General features: G+C 40.4%; 1 protein-coding gene across 7 annotated transcripts in view; it reads left to right on the top strand.

Annotated features, from left to right (window-relative positions):
* The window catches only part of FAM13A (family with sequence similarity 13 member A), a 139,441-nt gene that overhangs the window by 18,625 nt on the left and 99,161 nt on the right, over window positions 1-21,655 (top strand). For all 7 annotated transcript variants that reach the window (XM_064651901.1, XM_064651898.1, XM_064651896.1 and 4 more), the window contains exons 4-5: window positions 8,366-8,546; window positions 19,056-19,215. In XM_064651901.1, the coding sequence (XP_064507971.1) occupies window positions 8,366-8,546; window positions 19,056-19,215 (341 nt within the window). The remainder of the gene's footprint in view (window positions 1-8,365; window positions 8,547-19,055; window positions 19,216-21,655) is intronic.

The following is a 21,655-nucleotide window of genomic DNA, read 5'->3' as shown; positions in this document are numbered from 1 at the left end:
CTCTCTATGTAATGTCCCATCAAAAAAGGAAACAGTTTGCAAGTAGCAGCAGACTTTATCTTTTGTTGTAGCACACAACCTGGAAGACTTCTTTCTTTCTTTCTTTTCACACCCCTCACCCACCTTCAAGTGGTGGATCAACCATAGGACAGAACACCACCTCTTTTGTGGAAAGTTGAGAGATCATTTAACAGAGAGTTGTGTAAGTTTAAATCTAATTCATCTGTCTGTAATACATTTCTTCTCTGGTGATGTTATGTTGAATAAGGGGTGGTTGGCCGTGTTCTTGACCGTGTGGGTCAGTGGCAGTTCTCTCTTGCTGCAGGCAGTCGATACTTCTTTATGTTTTCCTAAGAAGCTGCAAAATGGGTGGGTAAATATTACTAGAGATTTGCTTGCCTTACTGTAAAGAGCATATGTGATGCATGATGCAGAGAAGGAACACGTGCTCTGACATGCATCCCTAGTGGAAGATGGTGCAAAGTTCTCACACACTCCCTTCCACTTTTCTTGCCTTCAGAGGAGAGGAAGTTTAGCCATTTCCCGGAGGAGGGAGAACACTACCATGTGTTTTCTTTCTTTTGTGTTTTGGGCTGTACAGAGTGTTGATGGTGCACTGGAGAAGAACTTTGTTCTTTACCTTGAGTGCAGACATTTCAGCTGTAATAAGGTTATATGTGAGCTGTGTAAAATACCTTCCCTATTTAGTAAAGTTTTCTGGTGCCCAAGGATAGTGTTCAGGAAGTGTCGTGTAAGAAGGTGCTGTTCTTTTAGAAAGTCCCTTTTTTTCTTGTCATTGTTGTGGTTTCTTTGGGGTCTTTTAGATTTCACCAGTTCTGACTTATGAGCTGTATCTAATTATGTTCTTTCTCATAAATCACAGTTTAGGTGTAAATTTAGTATAAGTCACACCTTAGCTGTTCTACATCCCCACAAAGGTCATATTGGTGTATTGTGCCAGGAACTACTGATGTGCTTTGTGAACAGTGGTGTTTGTGGTGTTTGTGGAAAGTTTAGTCTGTTCCTGCTTCCCACAAGAAATGCAAAATCCTCCCAGTACTTTCTAGGCAAATGAGATGGATATTCTCACTTAGCAGATTTACCCACTAAACTTTCTTGTTTCTAAATAAAGTTAGTGGTGTAACCTATGAACCCAGTTCTGCAAAAGTCCATCCAACTGTGACGTGTCTTCATAGCTAAGCTTGCCTGTATTGCACAAGAAGCTTCAGTTTAGTCCCATTATAATTTTTGATTAGGGCAAAGAAGTGCCAGGTGGCTGTTATGGCAAGGGAAAGACTTCTGTAAAGCTTGACTAAAACTGAGGAGTTTTTCATGCCCTAGAAAATACAGCATAGATGAGTAGCTATGTGACTGGTGACTTTCATCGTGTTCAGATTAGCTTAAGTGGTAAGTGGGCATTTGTTTACAGTTAAATGATCAACCAGCTGTGCAGGATTGGAGGAGTTATCTGTTCACTTATCAAAGTATGTGCAAGGGTATTTGTTGCAAAATGGTACCAAGAGAGTGTGTGCCTGGGCATTCTTTTTGTAAACTATGAAGAGAGAGGTTGAACTGTTTCTGACCCAACAGGTTATTAAAAAATAACTTTGAATCTGAAGCCACCTCACTGCATGTCTACAGTGAAGGCAAATAGAAGCTCCGTTACAGCCTCTGGATTCCCTTCTGTTGAAGCTTTGCATGGGATATGCTTTTTTGGAATTATGTTGGAATTAGTTTGGAATATTTTCACGGATTGATATCAGCATGTTCTAAGCCAGCTGAGATCTTGACATGAGAATAACACATAGTTAGATTACTTACTATAAAAATTGTTAGAGAGTGATTTCTCTGGTTAAAAATAACTGGACTGAAAATTACAGATTTTACCTGTAGCTGTAACCCTTCTCAATTCCAGGTATAGTCTTTGTTACCAAACCAAAGAGGAAATAATCTGCCCTTTTATGAAAGAGAGAACCTGTCCTTTTAGTAGTTCAGGAAGTCCATGCAGCTGGTTTAGCATTGCTGCCTGCAGCCTGTGCAGTGTCATGTGAAACAGAGCTCTGCATGCTGCCCCCAAATCCTAAAGCACTGCTGTTTATATAAATATTCAGCATATTGCCAAGACTATGCATTTCCAGAAAACATAATGTGTATGTCCAAAGGCCATTTGTTGTGTCCTGACATTCTCTCTCTGCCCTTGTTAAAGAACAGTGGCAGTGGGAGCTGAGAAGGGGACCCTGAAGTGGGGGGGAGCTGAAGTGGGACCCTCTGTAAAGGATGTTGATCAGAGATGTGTGTAGCAAGTGCAGACCAGGGACACACTGGTGTTGGCCGGTCTCCTCAAAGCACTTGTCAAATATGAAGGCTGCTCCTTGCAGGGAGTCCTGGGGTAAAAAAATGTCCGTCACAATCTCTTTTGTGACTGAGGCTTCACTGCAGAGCAGAGCTATGCCTGCCCATGCAAAATGGGCTGTGCTTACAGAAACCTCAGACAGAAGAAATCAGCAGCTCCCATAAGCAATCCCTGCCTGAGCTTGTTTATTCCTTCTGGCTTTTCATTCCTTATCTTCTACATCACAGTCACTGACTCTTAAGGCATTTGTACATACTGGGAACTGTACGTGCAGCTCTTACTCCTTTCACAGGTCACTTGCTTTTAATAAAGACAGGTTGCTAGTGTACTTTTCCTTTTTATCATACAGAAAGCTTTTCCCTCATGCAAGTTTATTTTTTGTTGCTGCCATTGCAGGGATACAGTGAAATGTGGATTCCTGTCTTCCTTTGGTACAGTTGAATTAAGTTGATGCTGTTTCATCACTCTGGCTACTTGACGTTTCTCCATAGTAGAGAAGTTATATTTTTCAGGGGCAGCAGCTATATGTGACTTTTATTTCACATACCTCCTCCTGCTCACAACCTGCCATGTCTGGCAAGGTTTTGTCTGATGCCTGTGAACAGCCCTGCTAGTTTCAGCAAGAGGGATGGGAGGAGGTGGAAGGGAATGAGCAGCTCCCTTCTGTATCAACAGGTCAGTTTACGGAACGCTTAGTAGCCGGCAGCTGTTTGACTTACATGAACAAGCAGAACCAAAAATACAGCTTGTGTTGGGCGATTTTAGAGGTCAAATTTCAATCTGAACAGTGACTGTGAAAATGAATACATGAGAGCTGACCTTTTAACCATGGTAACTGCAGCAGTGCACCAAATCAGATTCACGAGATATCTGTGGTTCTCCAGGCTCTTGTGACATGATTTTAATCTTTTCCTTTGGCTTTTAGTGTTATGTTAGTGTTATAAGGGCTAGTTCCAAACTAGAGAAATAACTTCTGTTTTGCGCACGGAGATGATGTTTGTTAAGCAGTAAAACCTCTTGTAATTGGATTTTTTTATGCAGATGATGACACTCAGCAGAGCCGCAAAAGAAGTGAGAGTGCTCTTCTCCAGTGTGTTGGAATGAGGCATAAATAAGCACTGCAAAGTGCCATAATGATAGAGAGCAAGGGGTCTCAAGTTGGATTGTGATGACAGCCTTCTTATGATAAGGACTTACAATATTTCTGCTACTGATGGCAACGAGGCGTGACTTTTTTTCCCTCTGTGGCAGGATCGTGTCTGAAGCAGATTGTCTCTTGGCAGAGAGAGACTGGAGCCCCGCTTCCCCTAGATTGTGGAGGTGGAAAGAAATGCTTTGATTCCTCCGACAGTCCAGTGGGTGCCATGGTACTGCAGTGTACAACCTGCTGCCTCTCTGCCAAAGATTAACTTCCTCGGGCACATTGATAGCTGCTGACAGATGCAAGCTTTTCTGTCTGCCCTCCAATCTGGGAGTATGCGAGGCAGCTGAAAGCTGTGGTAGCATGACACTAAGCAGGAGCCTCTCCTTCGTCTCATGGCACAGATAGTTGGCTAGGGCATGGCACCCTGGTGATATGGTTTCAGCACTTCCAGGCTGGAGTTGTTTGGGGTCAGACCATCTGAGACATGAACAAAACTATTACACACACCTGTTTGCAGGCATCCATACCTTTAGTGCTGTTCAGGCAGCAGGTTCTGCAGGGGGAAGGAGATGAAGAGAGATGAATTTGGGAATTAGATTGTGTCTGTAGCATGTCAAAGAAATTCAGTATGTTCAGAAATAGGATGAACTATTGGAAAATATGTCCCTCTTGTTGTGATATGTGGGTGTATACTGAAATTAAATGAGACTTGAAAACACACTCGCAGATGTGTCTGTGCCTCCTACAATGTTGAGGCTCCTGTTTCTAGTTAATTAACATTTTTAGAGAGACTGCCTGTCCTTTTCACTTATCTCCTTGACTTGTTCCTCAGTAGTGAGTCCCTAGTTCAGCTTTGAGGTACCACTCTGGCTTTGCTGGCTTCCTTGGTCCTCTGCCTGTGTTATGCTGTGTTCTGTGTCCTCCAGTTGCTGAGGCTGGACATGGCCTGAGGCTTCTGGTTTTGTTCCCTTTCTCAGCCTACCCACTATTTCATCCTTGGTTTCAAGCCCGTCCAAGCTTCTTGTGCAGGCCTTTACTGAGATGCCATCTATTGCACATGACTTTTGGAAGGCTCCCAGAATAAAAAAGATGCCTTGAGAGCACCTTCCTCCTAGCCTTCATTCTTCTTTTACTTCTTTCTCCTTCTCTGGTTAGTACTAGCTGAGTAAACCTTACTGAATGACTTTGAAACAAACTGAAAAATTGTCTAGCAGGTGGTCAAAGGAGGAGGATTGCTCCAAGGAATTGATCATTGTTATGACTGAAGACTATTTTTGCTCTCTAATAAGTTGAAAAGCTGCTTTATTTGAAGAAATGATCATGGATTGCAGAGGTACACTTGTATACAAAGTGCATGGAATACTGTGTATGCATGTCATTGCCTAAATTCACCACGAGCTGTAATAGGATTTTTTTTTTAAATAAAGCTGAAATCCATGAAATGTCAGCAGCAGGAGAATTAACAAAGTGGTTTTGATTTTTGGACTGTATTGGAAGAAAAACTTGAGTTCCTTCCCTTGTTTTCACTGGAAAAGGAAGAAATAGGAAAGCTGTATTTTCTTTCTCCCATTTCACAAGGACAAGGAATTTCATGGCTCAGTAAATGGGGTTTGCTGCCTCATGTTGCTGAGTGTCTGTGTCCTTCAATTAGGGGTAATTTTTCAAGATCTTAGATCTAATATCTGTCTCTGTACTTGAAAGTACAGAAGCGAACAAAGGTTTGGCTGTGCCCAGCGATAAACATCTGCGGTGTTGATTTGCACCACATAACATATTGTGGTTAATGAACAAGGACATCCCACCTACCAAATACAGCTGAGGCCATGAGCCTGATAGCCTTATTTGTTGTCAGAGTGCAAACCTGTGTTTGGAATCTTTTGTGGCTGTTATTAGCGTCTTTCTACTTTGGAAGGGATGAAAAATCCTTCAGTAAATGGAAAAGTACCTGTCAATCTAAAGCCCCAGTGGAAGACTCAGAGAGGCAATTAGTTCTCAAGGGCATTTCCTAATTAGATGGTGGGGTGATGGTGGTGGAAGAGGTGCATTTTTTCTGAGAGATGACTTTGGCTTTCCTTATCATAACTTCGAGCAATTTGTAGTAGAAAACACTCTGTGCTAGTTGCTTTGTTATCTAAAGAGAAGTATGTTAGGAGGTGAATTTTAATGTTCTGGCTATGCGGAAATTAGTTGGTTTTGTTTTTCTTTAAGCTTAATAGAAAGATAATTAGTAATCGAGTCAGAGACTGTACAGTCCACTTTGATCAGTGCAAATACAAATGCACCTAAATTCCTTATTGTTATTCCATGTGATACAGCCTTCAGAAGCATCCTGAAATTTTACTGCAGAAATAAAATAATAAATCAGATTTCTTACTCTTACCAAACTGATTGATAGCAATGAAGTCATGACTGTTTTATATTCTATACAGCTCCAAAAAATTTTGAAAGAAATGCTTGAAATAAACAAGCAAGATTTTTTTCTCATCTGCTTCATGCATATTTGATATTTGAGTTCTCTGAAGGAGCTAATTTCTTAGCTGTACAAGAAAAGGATATAATTAATCAGTTGGTTGAAATGTTTGGTCCTGTAATTTGACTGGCATTTTAAACTTTGGTGTGCTGTCATGAAAGAATTCCTTATCAAGTTGGTGGTACCAAAACAGGTACATAAAAATGAATTCACCATGCGTATAAAACTTAAAAAGGCTTCTCTCACCATATATAGTAGTATGCATGTCATATAAAGCAGGGATTGTAAGCTTGGAAGCAGATGAAATCTGTCAAGTTCAACTGTATGAAGTGGCAAGTATGTATATAGAAAACTCATTTGTTTCTGAAACTATACATAGGATAAATCCTGTTTATTAGCCACAGAAAATGACTGATTATAAACCAGAAATAACATTGCAACTTACTGGTTGAGTTATCAGGAGTCACCTTCAGGTATTTTTATACAGACTACTAATTTTCACTCCTAACCACTTTACAAAGCACTGTACTCCTGGAATACTGTTCAATCCAGCCCTGGAATATTTCTGGGAAATGAAAAGTAAAAACAAAGATGAAACTTGCGAAGTGTTTATACATATTTTAATCTGTGTTCAAAGATTTTTGTTTTCCCCTCCTTTTTTTCCCCTCTGAAATGTTGGGGAAATGTAAAATGTTATTTTTTCCTGCAGCTGCACTGGTTGTTTTTCTGCCAGTCTTCTCTTCATGCAGGCAACAGAAGCAGCAACTATTTGCTCAACTGCTTCTGATGCAGACTCCTCTGTTACATCTGCTTGACTGAAAACAAATCTTGAAGACTGAGCAAGATTTGGTTTTGATTGAATGCTGGGTGAATCTCCTTGCTAAGGATCATAAGGATCATCCTCTGAATGAAAAAACACCTTGTTACCCTAAGCATGGGGAGGATGTCTGTATTCCCGTGGTAAGCCAGCAGCTACTTTGGGACAAGGCAGCCTGTTACAGAGAACAGAGAAGGTCAGCATTTAGCACGAGCTCACTTCGACTCTGTGGAATAAAGACATCCTTCCAACCACTAGAAGTGCTTTTAAACCTCACAGTACATCTCTAAGGAAAAAGCTATTATGCAACAATGGTCTTAAAGCATTGACACCAGCAACCCATAAGGCTGATAAAAAAAGGAAAAAAGTGCTAGTAATGCACAGATGGCCTTGTGTTAATGGACATTGCTTATAATTAGATTGGTGAGGAAAACCTTTAGGGCCTGAGGTCTCGTGTCTGAAAATGCTGTTGCAAAGTCCTTGGGGTTTTTGTGCATATGTGAAAGTTTCAGTGACATTTCATTTTGGTGAAGAGTAGAAATTAATATTTCCAAGCATTAAGGCATCCTGTTTTGGTATAAAGGGAAATCAATGCTGATTTGTTTTCAAAACTTTGCTTTTGTTAACATGCAAACCTCAAGATTGTGGTGGAAATTGGACACTTTTTGGGAAGTGTGTTTTTGGAGTAGAAGAGGGGAGCAAAGAATTTTGCACGCGAGTTCAATTCCAGCAGCAGAACACAACTATGCAGAAGCTCTGTGTGAGGCCAAGCTTGTGTTCACCACCTGGGTCTGTACAGCATCTGTGAAGTTCATAAAATTTTTGCTTTAAAACAGAAAAACGACAAAAAACCTGCATAAAAGAAAATTGACCTTAGTCATACTTGGATAGTACTCAGTTTAGTATGGGAAACTTTTACCCAAACCTAAATTCTAGAAGATTGTACAGTATAACAAGGCTGCAACATTAGGCAAAGTTTTAGCTCATTTTAGAGTGTAACAGTGCCATGAACAGCCTTTTTTCTTAAGCAAGATGCCTCACGTAAGATTTTGTAGAGTTGTCCCTCTGACAAAAGATACAAAATCAAGTTTTTCATAAAATGTACCCCCAGAAAGTACCGTCTGCATTTCAGAAGACTCCTTTGTTTACTGTTCTTGCTTTCTTATTTTTCAAAGTTTTCATGGGAAGGAAAACTATGAGTATGAGAAGGGTGTGGGAAGTAGGGATGACATCCAGAAGAAGCATGGAATCAGGAGATTTGGTGGAACTGGAGTTAGAGTAGATTTAGCTATGTACTGGGTGGGAATAAACATGCTCTGAAGCTGTTAGCTGACTGTTAGTAACTGCTCAATCTGCTCAGGAAAAAGATTACAAGATAAAGGTAAGCATGAAATGGTGCCAGTGGTGGGCTCAGGAGAAAGTTGTGCATTGCCCTGAGGAAAACTGAGGGGTTTGGAGGATTCTCTGTCTCTGAACAGAAGCAGGATTGAATTTTAGCTCCTGCTGCTGGCCCATGTAAGTAAATTGGTGGCAATGGAGAAAACCGTACAGATACGTTTTTTCTTCTCTTGTTTTTCCTAGACACAAGAAACGACATGCAGAAGGAAAGTTACTTGAAAGAACTCCTTAAAGAACTGCCTGAGGCTCATTACTGCCTGTTGAAGTACCTGTGCCAGTTCCTGATAAAGGTTGCTGAACATCATGTGGAGAACAGGATGAACCTTTGCAACCTTGCCACTGTATTTGGGCCAAACTGCTTTCAGTAAGTTGGGGTTTTTACTTTTCCCCATATGCTGACAGGGAGTGTAATGGAGCAGATGGTCAGAAATGTAGCTCAGGTGATCAGATGGAGGCAACGACTGGGGCTCTGTGTTAAATTTTAGTGCTAAAGCTATTGTTTGAGCTGAATGGGAGTTGAGTTGCTCTTCCATTTCCTCTTGCTGTTTTGCTAAACTTTTGATCAGTTTTGTGTTGCTGCGTTGGTAGCAGAGCATAACAACGAAAGGCCTTCAGGCTGTTTAAGTGCCTTTATGAGAACAAGGAGATTTGTGCTCATACAGGTTTCTTCCTTTGCCCTCTGTTAATACGAATTTGTCTCTGCAGAAAGCTTTGACAGAGGATGGCTGGGGGAAAAGGACTCCTGTGTAGCACCCAGATGCTGTATAATTTCTAGAGATGGATACTGAATTCTGTATGCAAATTTGGCCTTGTGTTCTGGTGTCTGTCCTCAGATGCCAATGATTCTGAGTTCTTTGTCCCTCTAGTATATTCAGAAGCTGCTCTGGAACTTCTGGGGGTCCCCTGGTTTCTTGAGACTCCTTACTGGACTCAGTAGTTTTACTGGGTTCTTTCACTGGGCACAGTTCCTAGGTGCTTGTGCTGAAGATGTGTTTTATGTGCTAGTGAAGCTTGCAGCAGTAGCAAGAATAGTTATTTCCAGGTGCAAGAACACACTTGAGTGAAAAGGTTCCTGTTGAGTCCCTGGTGTGATGCAGTGCTGCATTAGCACCTTCACCCCCGTCTTGTCTGCAGTGAACCCACTTCGGGATCTTAGATGTGGGAAGCACGTAGGGAGTTCAGTTCAGTCATCAGTCTTGGAAGATGCGCGGTATCTCCAAGAAGAGACAAGTGTCTCGATGTTGGATTTGTACTGATCTTTGTAAAATTTCACTTGGGAATAATACTGAGTTGCCTAGTAAGACTTAGATTAGATTAAGTGCCTAATGAGACTATCTATCTCCCCAGGCTTCCTCCATAGCCAGTGGAAAGTAGATTTCTTTAAAGATAAGAACTGAAACGGGGTTCCTTGTAATATATTGAACCAGTTCCACATACTTAGGCTAGATGCTGCCTTCTGGGTTTTTAAGGAACATATATTTTCCATTGATTAGGAAGAGAACATGCAGAAAGGAGACATTTAAACTAAAGTTTGTCTTAGAGACTACACTGCTGCCTTATCTTAAGATGTTGCTGGTGGATGATCAAGGTGAGTTTCCGGATTAAAGCATTTACTGTGTTAGTGCAAAAAGATAAAGTATATTTTGAAAATAATTGTTTTCCTCTCCAAAAGAAAGAATACTCAAAAGACAGTAGTGTGTGTGGGAATGCATGGATATGAGAGTTACTGGAAGCACAACATTGCAAACTTCTGACAAGGAAAAGCAAAATAATTTTTTTAAATTGTCTTTTTATGTGCACTTTGGGAATTCCTGTCTAAATGTATTGGTAGAGTTAAGAGCAAACAAAATAAATTAGAAGAATTTGAGTTCAATGGCGAAATCTCTATGACTCAAGCTCCCAAGTGGCTGTTAAAATAATTTTTAGTTTACTCATCACTTCTTTCAAGAAAGTTTGAAAATCAGCTCTGCATAGTTTTTGGTGTAGAATGCAGAGAGTTGCAGTTTGGAATTGCAGTCGGCGTTTCTAATATTAAATGAAAACATACATCGTAAAAGCTGTGTAGTTTTTGCCCCAACTGATCTCTGCTCCTAAGATGGCATAGAAAACATGTAATGGTTTTTATAAGGTACAAGGGCTGTACCTTACAAAGGTAAAGGGTGGAATCACATCATTCCATTGCAGAAGACTGAGAAAGGCAGAGTTCACTGGAGGTGAAAACCCAAGGGCTCTTGAAGCCATTTATGAGTGTAACCAGCCCAGCAGTTGTGACACATGTTGAAATAAATGCTCATGTGGCAAAAGAGGCAGTGAAAGGAAGGCTTGACACTTAACAAATGAGTAATGCATTGTTTAAAGACCCGAATAGGTCAGAATTATGCATGTAGATTTTATTTAAGCTAAGTTTCACGATGTGTTAATTCAACTGTGTATTTCATCAGGTCTTGGTCTGTTCAACATAGTTTGCGATTGTGGTCCAGACACAAAGATTGTGAGGAACAGTTCAAATACCCTTTTATCCTGTCTTAATGGATGCAGTCTTAAATTGCTGGAACTGTGACCATCTGTATCAACAAAGATTTGATAGGGTGAGGAGAGAACTTGCAGCACTAAACTTTGGGCGTTGGGTTTGGCCAGCTGGTTGGCCAAGCTTCCAGAGAGAGATCCTCAGAACGCAGCTCAGAGCTCTGGAGTAGGGCTGCCTGAAGTCTGCTTGGCAAGGGCTGTCTGGCTACTGGCTGCAGGCAGCCCCAGGAGAGGGTAGCTGCAGAAATTAAATATCAGCAGGCGGCTGAAGCGAACACTCCTCTTGCTTTGCGTTGTTTGTTCCAAGCAGTGTACGGGGTGTTTCTCCGCGACAAGGAGAGAAGGCTTAGCATTCAGCTTGTCAGAAATTACACTGCTTAAGCAGGAAGATCTGAGATTTTTCTGTCACAAATTCACACTCGTGTCTAAAATTAATGTTGGAGTCTGTGTAGTTAAGTCACAGTGTCAGAGAAGATGAAGCCCATCTGCTGATAGCGAAGGATTACTTTTTGTGAGGTATTTTTAGTGACATTTTAGCTATTTAAGCATATTATCTCCTACTGCATAACTGAAACTGTTTAACTGTTGAATAAATCATGCATAAATAAATCTTGCTGTTTGGTCACTTTCCAGACATTTAGACTTCATTTTAATTCTCTTAATTTCATTCTGTTTCTCTATGTCATGTAGAAAAACATGTAATGTAATGATATCTGATTTCCTAAACTTTCAGCCCTTACTGCTTTTATCTTACCCACTGCTTCCCCTGCTTCCCTACTTGCTGTTTGACAGACTGCACTGCTGCTTTTCTGATAAAAGGTTATCTTGTACTTTCTGTATTTCTAATGAACAGAAGAAGGGAAAAAATGGCTATTTGCATTCCTTGTAATGAAGTGGGATGTAAGATATAGGAAGATGTAAAGGGCAAGGTCAAACAACTCAGAAGATTTGAGATTTAATTCACTGTTTTCTTCCAACTTGGATTGTTCAAATTTATTGTGATGGAAGGCAAAGGTCAAGTATATTGAGAAATACAGCCCTTGAAGAACAACAAGCATGAAGGAACAAAAAAAGTTGTCTTTTCTGTCGCTGGGGTAATCTGTGTAGAGTATTAACACTTGCAGTGTGGTTACTGCTAGAGGAAGTTATTGTCCATTGACCTAAATTTCAGCCTCGGTAGAGACACAGCTTTAGTTATGGCCTGCTGTGTGGTCTCTTCTCAACTCTCTCAGCTTGTGCTGGAAAGGAGAGGACCCGCTGAGTTTTCCCTCCTCTTCTCTGCTCTCTTGGAGCTGGGTATCAGAGGGGCTGCTGCACTCGTCCTGTCCTTTGGTTGGGATTGTAAGATATGAGATCTACCAGTTAGAGTAAGCAGAGGATCCATTTGCACCCATTTTTTGCAGCAGTCTCTCAAAGAATGGTCTGAACGTGTGCCCTCCATCTTTCAAGCCCTCATTAACTTGCTTGTGCTTCATTCCAGCAGAGATTAAGCATGTTGTGAGGGATTGCTCCATCCCCCCAAAAGTGGCTGGCAAATGCAGGTAACCAGTTAAAGATAGAGTTAGATGCAGTTATTTACGTATGATGAGTACGTAACAGAAATTACCTGAAGGGTTGCACAAGAAAGTATTAGGTATGGAGGAAAAGTGTATTGTCTTTAGATACAGAGAAAATGGTAGATCTTCTGTAGGGTAGCTGTTGGTATTTCAGAGATGCTGAACTTGTAAGAATTAAAATCTAGTCTGAAGTTATGCATGACTGTCTTACCTTGGTTTCTAGCAGCCTTGGAGCCTACAGAGATGGGGTATATGAAGCTGAAGTGAAAGCAGAGGGGCTGAACTAGAACTCCTCAGTGCATAATATTGGCCTTTGAAACATTATATGAATGGGCTTTGTTTTCAGGAAGTGCATCAGTCTTAAAAACAACTGTGCATCCAGGATCGGGGTCAAACTGAGTACTGAAAATTGTTGTTTAAACATTGACTATTGCATATTGGAGCATGCAACCATAACCTTTCTTGCAGGGTTTATGTAGATTTTAAATACTACATTTTCCAGCAGGGTAAAGGAATTGTTTTCCGCAAGAATTCAGTATGCTACACCCTACGATGCCAGTTTAAAGCATCAAACATAATATAGGAAGGCCATAAATGTTCTCATGCATAATCATATTAAATACTTATGAGTGCTTGCCTCCTCTTTGGAAATTGTGTAAGGAACTATATTGCCAAGGCTTTCTGAGATATATTTTTGTCTTTTCTTCTGTTTCTTTTCTGTTGTGTACTTAGTTTTGTCATCTGGGGCCCATTGAATGACCTTTATGTAAAATAAACTGAAGATTGCTAAAGATGTATTGCTCTCTTCATAAGTGGAGGGGTGTTCTGGCCAAATTCCATCTCAAGCCTTCTGTTCTCATAGTGAACGCCCACTCCTTTAAATTTGTCTTTTATCATCTGTCCTGTGTCAGGTGTTATAATATTTTCTATTTCATCTCTTGAATGAAATAGTGATTATTTCAATAGGAAATGCTCTGTTGTTTTGGTTTTGCGTTGGGTGTTTTTGTTTTTTTGTTTTTTTGCTGTAAAAGCTCCATTAAAGTCAGTTACTGCTGTGGGTTGAAAATGTTTGTCCTTCAATCTTAACTGAGGATTGGCAATAAAGCATACACCCAGAATTTAAGTGGAGGACCAGTTTCAAAGGAAAAACTACAATTGAATATCCTGAGTTGGAAGGGTTCCATGAGGATCATGGAGTTCAACTCCTGTCTCTACACAGGGCAACCTAAAAATTAAACCGTGTGTCTAAGTATGTTGTCCAAATGCTTCTTGAGCACCAGCAGCCTTGGGAGCATGACCACTTCCTTGGGAGCCTTGTTTCAGTGCTCAGCCACCCTCTTAGTGAAGAACTTTTTCCTGATATGCACAAAACGAAATGGTGTTTTAGTTCAGCAATACAGCTGAAATGCAATTACAAGGGGTGTTTTTGAAGAGCTGCTGCTTAGAAATGTTTGGAGGTGAGAACAATGTACTTTGAGAGTGGATGTTAGGCTGTGGGCTGCCCTTTGTCCCCCTTTGTGTAGGTTTCACTCTTTAAGATGCCTACTCTCACTGTAACTTTGTGATAAAAAATGGAACTTTTGCTGAAGCTAAAGATATTGCATATAAATGAAGACAGTCTACTCTATCTGCTCTGTGTTACCTGTGTTACCTGAAGTTTGCATTATGCATCTGCTGCAAATAATGCTTAGGCACCTGAGTCTGATACAGAAAATTATCCAAAACCAGATTTTAACAGGCAGGCAGGTAGATGCCTCAAAATCGACTCTCCAGTACCTCAGAAACTAAAATGCTTCTTTAAAATCTCGGTAGTGTCATCTGTCATTTCATTTCATCCAGACTGGTGAGACATAAGCCTGTAAATGCTGCAGAGCATGTAAATGAGTCATACAGACGGAGATGAACACCTGTCTCAGGTTAGCTAGCGTTGCTTTATCTTTGGGTACCTGTTAGGCTCCGATCTTGCACTATAGTCTGCAGACATGAATATGGGCCTGTTTTCAGATGCACCAGTTTGTGGTCCAGTGTGTTAGGACAAATCACTTTCATCAGCTGAAGTACAGGGATGAGTTGTGGCCACGAGGTCGTGTCTGTTACAGACACAGTAATGTCTGTCTAGAGGGACAGAATAGACTGTCTGAAGTTTTAACTTCTAAATGTTACAGCAGGTCTGCTCTCAAAGTCTTCAGTTGCACTTGTTGAGGGACTCATGGGCATCTGAGGTACTAACAAAAATGTTTTGTGAGGGCTGGAGAAACAAAAAACCCATGAAGTGTTCCCTGTCCTTTGAGTCCCTTCATTTCTGGTTGGATTCCCTAGGAGAATGGTAAGGTGACTTTGTGGAGCTCCTCTACAAAAGGTACTGTACAAACAGCAGAAGTAGGAGTCAGAGGATATACCCTGCAGTGGTTGTAAAGTAGGATTACAGTGCTGTCATTCCATGCAAGCTTCTTCTGCAAAGCCGCTTAGGGAAATGGTAATATGCATGTCAGACAGGGTAGGGTCAAACACTATTGGGAATTCCTAACGAGGTGGACCCTTTCACATGGAAATCTCTGCTTCTCAGTTGTGACAGGGAGCTGTCAGCAGTTGTTGCCTGGGGAAATCAGTTCAGTGATCTCAGTTCAGTTTATTACAGACAGATAACAACATCCCAAGTCCTCCTGGCCCCTGTTTCTGCTTGAAGCAAATTTCCCAGGTGTGGTGGATGACGACAGAGCCTTGTAGTGATACCTGTCTCGTGTCAGATGCAGAAATGTTGGTGTGTGTTACTGCATCACTCTCAGTAGAGTCTGGAGATTTGCTGTCTCATAAGCCTACTCTGCATTTAGCCTGTTACAGCTTGTTTACAGAGATTCTGATGTAAATTCATTTAATGCATGAAATGTAAGTAATTCTTTCACAGTGAGTTAATCTGACCCTATGTCACTTTAGTTCTGGGTAAGAGTTGTGACACAGAGCCTTGAATGTGGCTTAACCCATTTAAGACTAGCTTTCCTGAGCATCACTATGGAAAGAGACATGCACATGGTCCGGGAGAACACAAGGAACATGTGAGCATGCATCTGCATGGACAGGAGCTGCATGGAGCTGCAGGGGTGGGCCAGGGGCCAGGCATGCTGTTAGGACATTGTGCAGAAGTGTGAAATACTACTGAGTGTCATATTTTGAATTGAAGAGCTAATAACTTGATCCTATTCCCCGTTAATATTTTCACTTTCAGCACTACTGCTTTTTCAGCTTTTAAGTGGCTTCATCAGTAATTTGGATCTTGAATATCCTGTAAAACTTTTGGTATTAATGCACCTTTGCCTTTCGCCCTGCTTAACTGAGTCAGATGCTGTTAATGCTGGTGCCTGGTTTAGAAAAACTGTGTTTTTTCCAAATAATTAATATGTACTGAGCCACTGTGCTTTGCACACAGATTGTTCAGAGCGCCTTCTGGGAAGGACGAGGTGTCCAAGGAATCAGGAGGGGATGGTAGAGAATTTGCTTCTTGCTCTGCCTATGCTATGTATCTGTCCATGACTTTGCAAGCTACTTCTCAGTGGGAGTTTTCCAGCTCAAATCACTAAGATAGACCTGAATTTATCAACAGTTTTTCTTCTAGAAATAACCACAGAAATTGCCTGTTTATGCTTCCCTTCTAGAAAACGTGTTTCTGGTAGTGAAGCTCATGTTTCTGGTGCTACTACTGAAGTGGTTCCTACATCTGTGGCTATAAGGGGATCAAGTCCCGCTATTCAGGATTTTGTATCTGGAGTAAATTGTGTGCCTAACTCTCTAAGCAACACAGTTGTAATGCCTAATTAACATGAAAATAGATATAAAAGGACCATGACTATGAGCACAGTTTTGCTGTGATGTTTTAACAGGATCCTCACAAAAGAACTTGTAAAATTTGCAAGGAGTAGGATGTGCATCAGGAAGGTGGTGAGAGAATACTTTCTCAAAGGACTGGGTTTTTCTAGTCAGTTGAAGTGGCATTTGTAGATACAAACTTTTCAGACTAAGAAGAGCTAAAGTAAGATACTATTTTTTTACATAAATTTTCAGAAAAATCTAGCTAGACTGGTGGATCATGCACTGTGGCAACAGATGGAGTTTAATTTGTATAAATAGGCAGGGTGGTGCATGCTCATAATATAAACTTCATATCTTCAGCTCAGCATATATTTATTGCAAGAAAAATGTCACCATGGAGAGCTCAAAGAGTATAATAGTCCTTACCGTGATGGAAGTCTAATAAACAGCAATTAAATGAAAAATAAATTAGAAATTTTGTAAAATATGCCTGTTTAAGTGGCAGAGAGATGGCAGTGAATAAAATATAGTACATTGCCTTTAAAATAAATCAAGCCATACTGCTTTGCTTAGTTACATTCAGAGAGAGGTGTTAAAAACGACTAAAGGCATGAGCTTTAGCCTTGTGTTCTGCATATCTCTCCATACATGTACAGAATTGTTCGGAATAAGATGTTAGACTTTTCACAGATTTGATTTAGTAAAGTTTAACTGACAAGGTAATGTGGGGAAGGGAGGGCAAGAAAGCCATGGAATTATTCAGAAACGAAATACTGTTTCTATGCTTTCTGGAAACTTTGTAGACTGGCCTGTTTTGCAATCAGAGATTTTTGATGTTAGCTGTTCCTGGTAGGGGAGTGTTGGCTGTAGTTCCCAGCAGATGCAGTTTAGAGAAAGGTTCTGCTATCTGGAGTCTTTATTTTGACTTGTGCTCTAGTACATTTCTAGTCCTTTTCCTGGAAATGAGGTTCACAGGGATGCCAGGCTTCTTGTTGTACTCTATTTTGGAGAAACAAATCAGGAAGGTAAGAGTCAGGATTTGCCTGAACTAGCAAGCAAGCAAGCTCTGCACTATACCAACTGTGAAGCACATCATGTAGCATGGAAAGAGGGGTTTCCTTAAATCAGGATTGTTGCATGGACCTATTAGTAACATGCACTTTTCTTCAGGCCAGTTAGTAAGTTTTAGTGAATGTGACATTCTTTGAGTTGAATTGACCTGAGTATACATGCACATCTGTCAATACCAGTTGTCCTATTTGTTCTTTATTTAGTTGGAGGCCAGGTTCCACCCTGATGAAATCAGTCAATCAGCTGAGACTGACACATTTTTTACAGTTGCCAATGTTCTACAGTGTAAAATAATACTATCCTTTAAAATTCAGGTCCTACTACTCTAGCATGTATTAAATGTTGAAATGATAGCGGTAAAGATTCTCTTCTGGAGTTTACAAAGATGTGTTCTGCTGTAGTGGGATCCTCTCCCTGTTGACATATGGATGTACTACAGAGAATAAAGTATTGAGAAGGATCAGCAGCATGCAGCCCTTACAAAAAAGCACTTTTTGATGGCAAATTTCTGGGAGCATCTGCTTTCAGAGTCTTCTTGTTGAAATGCACAGCTGGCACCAATAAACTGCAGTTGCAGTTTTACAGTAGGTAATTATTTATAAATTTTAATTTGCTGATTGTAGTAAACAATGATTTGCTTTCAAGTTACATCCCTGTAAAATAGCTCAGATGGCATTTGTTTAGCTTTTGGGGGTTTGGGTTATGTTTTCCTCTCGTATAACCGCTAGTTGTCCTCAGCCAAAAGATACTTGAAACTTTATTTTGTTTCTGGTTTTTGCTCCTCTGCTTCTTCCCTTTAAATCTTTTGTGTTTCTTTACTCCTGGTCTGCAGTCTGCCGCTTTATAAGGTCCTTAGAAAATTTACATCCATGCAGCCACTTTGTGGCTTATTGAGAGTGTGTCTGCTGGAAGTACTGTACAATAAGAAATACTGGATGATTGGAGAAGTATTTTGAATGCTGAAGAAGATTCTTCAGAGATTTCACTTTGCATTTAAACAGAATTTAAGTCGGTTTTGGGCAGCAAAGTCCAATAGAAAGTTTAGAAAGCCTATATTCCAGCAGATGATCGTTAGAAGCTTCAGCAAATTGTATCCCCTGTTTTGGGTAATATTTTTTTTTTACTACATGAGAGAGTTGTGTGAAACACATAAGGAGGGCAAAGGAGCATAGACTGGAATACAACGCTTCTTCCAAATCAGTATCTTATGATTTCTGTGTGCCTTTAGGGTCTGTGGCAAGCAATTCCTGGTTGCAAAGGGGCCTGTTTCAAGAAACCAAGAAGCTGCTTCTTCAGCAGCCACGTAGTTGGTTATTCTCCCAGAAAGTGGAAGTAAGGAACCACTTCTTGTATTAGTCTCGTAGGCTGTTCTGCAGAAGGCACCCTCCATCTCCGTGTTTTAAAAAGCCCTTTGAGTTATGAGCCTACTTTTGAAAGAAATGCCAACTCAAACATTAGATTAGAAAATGTTATGTACAGCATTGGGTCATCTGAATGCAGAGATCTTGCTTCACTTTTAGTGTTTTGCTTAGAATGTGGGTATTCTTAATTTTTTCACTCATCCTGTGATAACCTTTGAGGTTATCACAAACCAGAGCATCTAAATGCCTCATGCTGTCTGTTGCAGTCATGAAACCGAATTTATAGCAGGGTTGGTGGTACCCCATTTGGTGGTTGTCTCAATTAGATCTCTACCTAGATTTTTTGGAGTGGGTAGTTTGGCCAACAGGTTGAGTATTTTATATCAATAAGGATAGTTGTTACCAACATAGGCACAATCCTCCTTTCCAAGATGGAGTTTCCTGTGCCTGCTAGCCAGCCTGTATCCACAACTGAAATGTTATAGAGACTCTGTGCAGGAACTCTTGTATGTTGAGTCCCTATAACACTCTGCTTTATCTTCTGTCCAATTTTAGTGTGCCCTCTGGATTTGAAGGTATAAAAGAACAGGAGATCTGCAACAAGATAATGACAAAAATGCTGGAAAATTACAATACCTTGTTTGAACTGGAAGGCTTGGAGAAGGATGAAGAAAAGCCTGTATGTGAAGAGCTAGCAAGAATAATTTTGGTAAAAGTGAGTATCTCCAATATTTCATTTTCTTACAGCAATTTCATAATTCAGGCTTATTGCAGGCTTCAAAACATAAATGTTTAGATAAGTGGGAGACAGGCACTGTTGTAATAGTGTTCTGTGTTATTGATTGGTATGCAGTTTACAAATTGATTCTGCTGATAGGCTAATTTTCATTACTAGTCTGGAAGTTCATTCTATTAAACATCTTTATGCTTTGTTAGCTGCGCACTGTTATTTGTTTAAAAAATATATTCACTAAAATTTAAATGTTTTTAAATGAGGAGGCAGAATAATTCTAGGAAGTGTTCAAGGTTTCTGACATGGTGATCATTTATGGTGTACTTCAGTGATTATGAACTTCCATACTGTAGGGCAGTATGAGGTCTCTAGCCTTTGCCACTATGAAGTCTACTTGTCTCAAACATGTACCTGAGTTTAAAAGTCGTATGTTCTGACTCAGAATGGCCATTCCTGAGAGCACTTGAAGAGAAGCATTACATAAAAGTTACTATTCAAAGAAAGTACATTGGAGCTCTTAAAGAAAAGTTATATAATTTGGAGGTAGAGTGGCTGGTAGCCTTCCACTGTCTTCCTTAATTTATGTTACGGAAGTCACAGTAACTTTTGGGTAATGGAAATGGTCTGCCTGGCCATTTGATGTTTAGCAGCGGATGGTCACTTCAGCAACAAAACCAGGTAAAGAACATATTTCTAAAAAATGAACACAGAAGAAAGGCTTCAGATATACCTCCTCCTTCAGGCCTCTCCCAGTTGCAAAAGTCAAGGTAGTCTTTCACTTCTAAAGACTTATTGGTAATTGGAAATGCACCAAGGTGGAAATCTGTGAGATTTCCCACAGCTGTTCAGAGATATGAGCTATCAAAGTACATGGTGATAACCAGAATTACTTTAACAAAATATCCTAAAAGGTATAGTTACCAATATGAGATGGAAAGTGTTGCCCATCTCTTTGCCTCAGGAGACAGGTGATTGCCTGAGAGGAATAAGCTGTGCCTGAACACAAGGGCTTGCACTGTGTTTGCATCTTTGCATCTTGTTGATATTTTCAAAATTCAGTTGGCAGTCAGCTGCAAAAATGTGACCTTGTTCCTTGCCCATCTAACATGGGTGGGAAGTTTTCTAGTTAAATCAATGCAAATACTCAAACACAAGAAATACAATCGTCTAACTTCATGTAGTGAAGATACTAAGAAGTTTTTGTTGAAATTTGTCAGGTGGTGCTACTAAAGGACGCTTTTTACCATTCTCAAAGGTTACATTTTTTGTATCCTAGCAGATACCCCCTATCCTTGCCAGTTTGTATAATAGAGATGGTGCACTTGAAGAGAAATCCAAGTGGTTACAAATGAGATTCAGCAGAGAAAAGTGATTGCCAGTTTGCTAATTTATGAGCCATTACATACAATAGAAGCCAGCTGGTGTCTCTGTCATAAAAGAACAAATGCCTCAGAGAATTATTTGGCCTGACTTGTGTCATAGTGTCCAGCAAATAACAAACCATTTGTAAGCAAAGTTGCTACTTCTGGAAAAGCCATTGATACATCTACAGGTAACTGGATAGGAATTTGCCAAGTAATCCTGTTGAAAGCAGTGAAAAATGTAGGATGTTCAGGACAATGCTCTCATAAACTGAGACCCTGTTGATTTTAAGGGTGTTGCATTCAAATATGAACCATGATGGGATGGGAGAGCAGATGGCAAGGAAAGTGAGGAAAAGTAGGATCTGTCCTTTACCGAACTCAGCTACATTTATCTAAATGGCTTGTTTAGCTTTTATGTTGTGATCAGCAAGAGGGTGAGGAGAGATTTAGATAACCTCACTCACTCCCTCGTGGGGTATTCTGTCATTCCTTCCCACAAATCACTTACTTGCCAGCGTTTCACCCTGAGTCACTACACTGCTACCTTTCCTATAATTGCCTTCACTCTCACTCCTTTCTCACTTTTCCATGTTGACATTTTTCTCTGAATTCCCACAGCCCTGTCCCACTATTCTTGCTGTACTCAAACTTGATAGCCCTTTGTTCCCAGTCCAGGGAAAAGGCTGGCAGTCTGTAGTGAAGTGCAAAAGCTCCAGCACTCTTGGTACACAGCCTTCCATCACCTCCAGTCACTCTGTACACTTGCGGTAGCCCCTCCACAGCTTGTATTTCCTTGCCATCCTCTCTTTTACGTTCTTGACTGTGGAGATAACTTTTTCTCTAGGTTAGTACAGTGGCTTCGGTAATGTGACCTGCCTTATGTGTTCTTCTAGGTGGATAGTTTGGGGCTAGGGCTTATTGAGACACTTCTCCTAGACAAGCATGAATTCCTCCTTTCAGTTGGAATGCTGGTGTTATCCTTACCCAAAGGTAAGGTTCCCAAAATGGGGATGGAGGTACTTATAGGAAGAAATCAGTTTTTACATTGTGTTAAGAGT

Source organism: Pseudopipra pipra, chromosome 4 (assembly GCF_036250125.1).
Source record: "Pseudopipra pipra isolate bDixPip1 chromosome 4, bDixPip1.hap1, whole genome shotgun sequence".
NCBI classification, from domain to species: Eukaryota; Metazoa; Chordata; class Aves; order Passeriformes; family Pipridae; genus Pseudopipra; species Pseudopipra pipra.
The sequence above is the reverse complement of the archived record's forward strand: the minus strand, read 5'-3'. Positions and strand labels throughout refer to the sequence as shown.